The 3,236-nt window shown below is 38.6% G+C and overlaps 1 protein-coding gene across 5 annotated transcripts in view; it reads left to right on the top strand.

Moving 5' to 3' along the window:
* LOC106535976 (BTB/POZ domain-containing protein 10) overlaps nt 1–3,236 on the top strand; it is a 19,871-nt gene that overhangs the window by 11,634 nt on the left and 5,001 nt on the right. For all 5 annotated transcript variants that reach the window (XM_014033148.1, XM_014033157.1, XM_014033135.1 and 2 more), the window contains one exon: nt 803–923. In XM_014033148.1, coding sequence (XP_013888602.1) covers nt 803–923 — 121 coding nt within the window. The remainder of the gene's footprint in view (nt 1–802; nt 924–3,236) is intronic.

The following is a 3,236-nucleotide window of genomic DNA, read 5'->3' as shown; positions in this document are numbered from 1 at the left end:
GTAGCACTCAGTACAGCCTGCATCAGACAAGTCTTAGTTAATAAATGTATTTTTTTTGTTTGTTTTGTTTTAAATTAAGACTTGTGTAACATTTGTTTTCATTCTTATTTTTATCATGTTAATGGAGGAAGAAAAAGCAGTATCGGCTTCATTAATCGGCCAAACAATATCGGCTGCATGTATCGGCGTATCGGTTAGACTGATGTTTAAAAATTGGTATCGGCCTTCAAAAACCTGTATCAGTCGATCTCTAAAAAGAACAAGAAGAATCTTTTCTTTAATCACACCTCCAGTCAAACCAAGTGGAATCTGTTTGTTGGTCTGTTTGCACCTGTGGTGCATCGTGCTTGTTTGTAGTTTAGATAAATGTCTAAATAAGAGCTGAAAGTGATGAAGCAGAAAGACGGAGCAAGAGGTGGACGAGCTGTGTCCTCTTCTCCCTGAGCGTCTCCTGGGAAGTCGTCGCTCTGAGAGGCGGGGCTTAAACTGGAGCAAGGAGGGAAAAATGACATCAGCAGCCTTTGCTTACGTACTTTTCATCCCCCCTCTGCTCCTCCCCCATCTCTCTTTTGCTGAAATTACTTCTTTTTTTTCACCTTCATCCCTCACTCTCCATCCCTCCCACCTCCTCCTCTCTCTCTCCGTGTGTGACGGAGGCAGCTGTAATAATGGCGTCCTGTTCTTCCTCCCCTGCTTGTGTGCGCACATGAACTCCCTCCTCCCCTGCCTGTTTATTCATCCCTCTCTCTCTCTCTCTCTCTCTCTCTCTCTCTCTCTCTGCACGGGCTGGTGAAAATGGCAGGATTACTACAGGTCGGGGATAATCCGCTGCCCTGACGGCGTTTCCATCCCCGAGCTGCGGGAGGCGTGTGACTACCTCTGCATCTCCTTCAGCTACAGCACCATCAAGTGCAGAGACCTGAGTGAGTACACACACTCTGCGTGTCGTTGACTCGTTGCTCCGACTGTGCCGAGCTGCAGACTTGTTGTTGTTCGTGCACGGAGTTCGGTGAGTGAGTTCCACATCATTTTGCTGTTTTTGTCGCCTTTTTCACCTCACAGCTGTTGGAGAAAATGGCTCGCAGAGCAACCTGTTTTTGATTTGTCGCCGTCTGCGTCGCACGTGCAGCCGACACGATGCCGCTACGCGCCGACGGGTCCCGTACTTGCGTTTGGGATGTTCGCGTAGCACTTTTSCACATCGGTGCCTCTTGTTTTGTTTTTTTTGCGTGTGGGAGGAGCGGCTTTCAGCCCACAGCTCRGCTCTAAGTAGGTCATGATTAGCTTTGAGATTTACTGCCTGTTCTGTGGGCACAGCACCTACCAGAGCGAGCACTTTCATTTATCCACAACCGGATGTGAGGTGTCCTGTTTTCACTCACTTCCTGCTTTTGTCAGGTGTTTGTGGATCAAAGCTCCTCCCAAAACCTGGCCTTTTATTTGTAGTTTTAACAAAYAATTATGTTCAGGTGTTCAAGTGGATTCAGGTTGTTCTGTGTTTTTATTTACTGTTTAATAAATTGACACAAGGAGCTTAAACAGAAGCACCAGAAAGTTCYCAAAGTTTACTGTGCTGTTTGTGTGACACAGCAGCAGTTCTGCTTTGTTTCTTCCTAAAACCTCATGTAGAAGTGGTGAAAACATACAGCACTTYGTTCACCAGTTTGTTGTTTGTGGATCCGAGGGTCCCGCTTCCTCGCGCTCTTTAAGAGTTTTGGAGTTTTTGTTCAGTGTCCGGAAAAGTGCAGAAAAAGGAAATTAGGGCATGGAGAAAAAAAAAGTGTTAAAAAGTAATTATTCCTCATTTTGTTTTCTAAAATATAAGTTCTGAATTTCTAAAATGAAATTGCTCCAACGTTTAGACGTTTTTTACCCCATTTTTCTTTTTAAATCAAGGAAACTCCAAGTGCTGCTCCGGTGCAGATTATCACCACCTCATCACCTTAGATCAGCCGTTCCTAAGCTTTTTCAGCTTCCAACCCTCAAACTAACAGTTGCAGATGATGTGACCCCAAATATATGAGGTTTAAAAATGCAAATGTTTCTAACAACTTTATGAAACAAGAACATAATTACAATAAAAAAAACAGGGCTGCAGAAACGAATCAATAAAAATCGATTATTAAAAGTGTTTGCAACAAATTTCATTAAGGATTTGTGTGTCGGGTGATTAATTTAATGATTGAGCTTTAAGTTTTAATTTGCTGACAACGTCTGAGTGAGGACACTTTAACCTAATACTGCAAACAACACAACACATTTATTTTCAGTCATAGCAATATTAAACATTAATAAACTTCCTGTCAAAATTCAGCCCAACACTAAAACATCCATCATTTTATTTTAGAGAACCACTATTGGTTGATGAAGGCAGATTAAATTGAAATGTTTGAAAAAATTCAAAGGTGGAAACATTAGTTTCCTGCTGTTCACCTTTTAACAATTACACAGTATTATTATTACACAGTACATATGTTATTACACAGTTCATATGTTATTACACAGTTCATATGTTATTACACAGTACATATGTTATTACACAGTGCATAAGCTATTATTACACAGTACANCATGTGTTATTACACAGTACATATGTTATTACACAGTACATATGTTATTACACAGTACATATGTTATTACACAGTACATATGTTATTACACAGTACATAATGTTATTACATAGTACATAATGTTATTACACAGTTCAAATGTTATTACACAGTTCAAATGTTATTACACAGTTCAAATGTTATTACACAGTACATATGTTATTACACAGTGCATATGTTATTACACAGTGCATATGTTATTACACAGTGCATATGTTATTACACAGTACATATTGTTATTATTACACAAAACATGTTATTATTACACAAAACATGTTATTATTACACAGTTTATATGTTATTATTACACAGTACCTATTATTATTACACAGTTTATATGTTATTACACAGTTTATATGTTATTACACAGTTTATATGTTATTACACAGTTCATATGTTATTATTACACAATTATTGGAGCAATCAGAAAATAAATCCCTGATAATAATTCAAACTTTATGTGAAGTTGCAGAAATATTTATACTTAAACTAAAATAAATTGTTCAAAAATAGATGGAAAATATAAAATTATATTGAGTCTGCTTCATGAAGGAAGAACCTCAGCTTAGCCTGTTAGCTTTAGCGCAGGTGCTATATTGCCTTATATGTATTAGCTCGGCATTAGCG

This window comes from Austrofundulus limnaeus, unplaced genomic scaffold (assembly GCF_001266775.1).
Source record: "Austrofundulus limnaeus strain Quisiro unplaced genomic scaffold, Austrofundulus_limnaeus-1.0 Scaffold7, whole genome shotgun sequence".
Lineage (NCBI taxonomy): Eukaryota > Metazoa > Chordata > Actinopteri > Cyprinodontiformes > Rivulidae > Austrofundulus > Austrofundulus limnaeus.
Note: the sequence above shows the minus strand (reverse complement) of the source record. Positions and strands in the feature narration are given on the sequence as shown.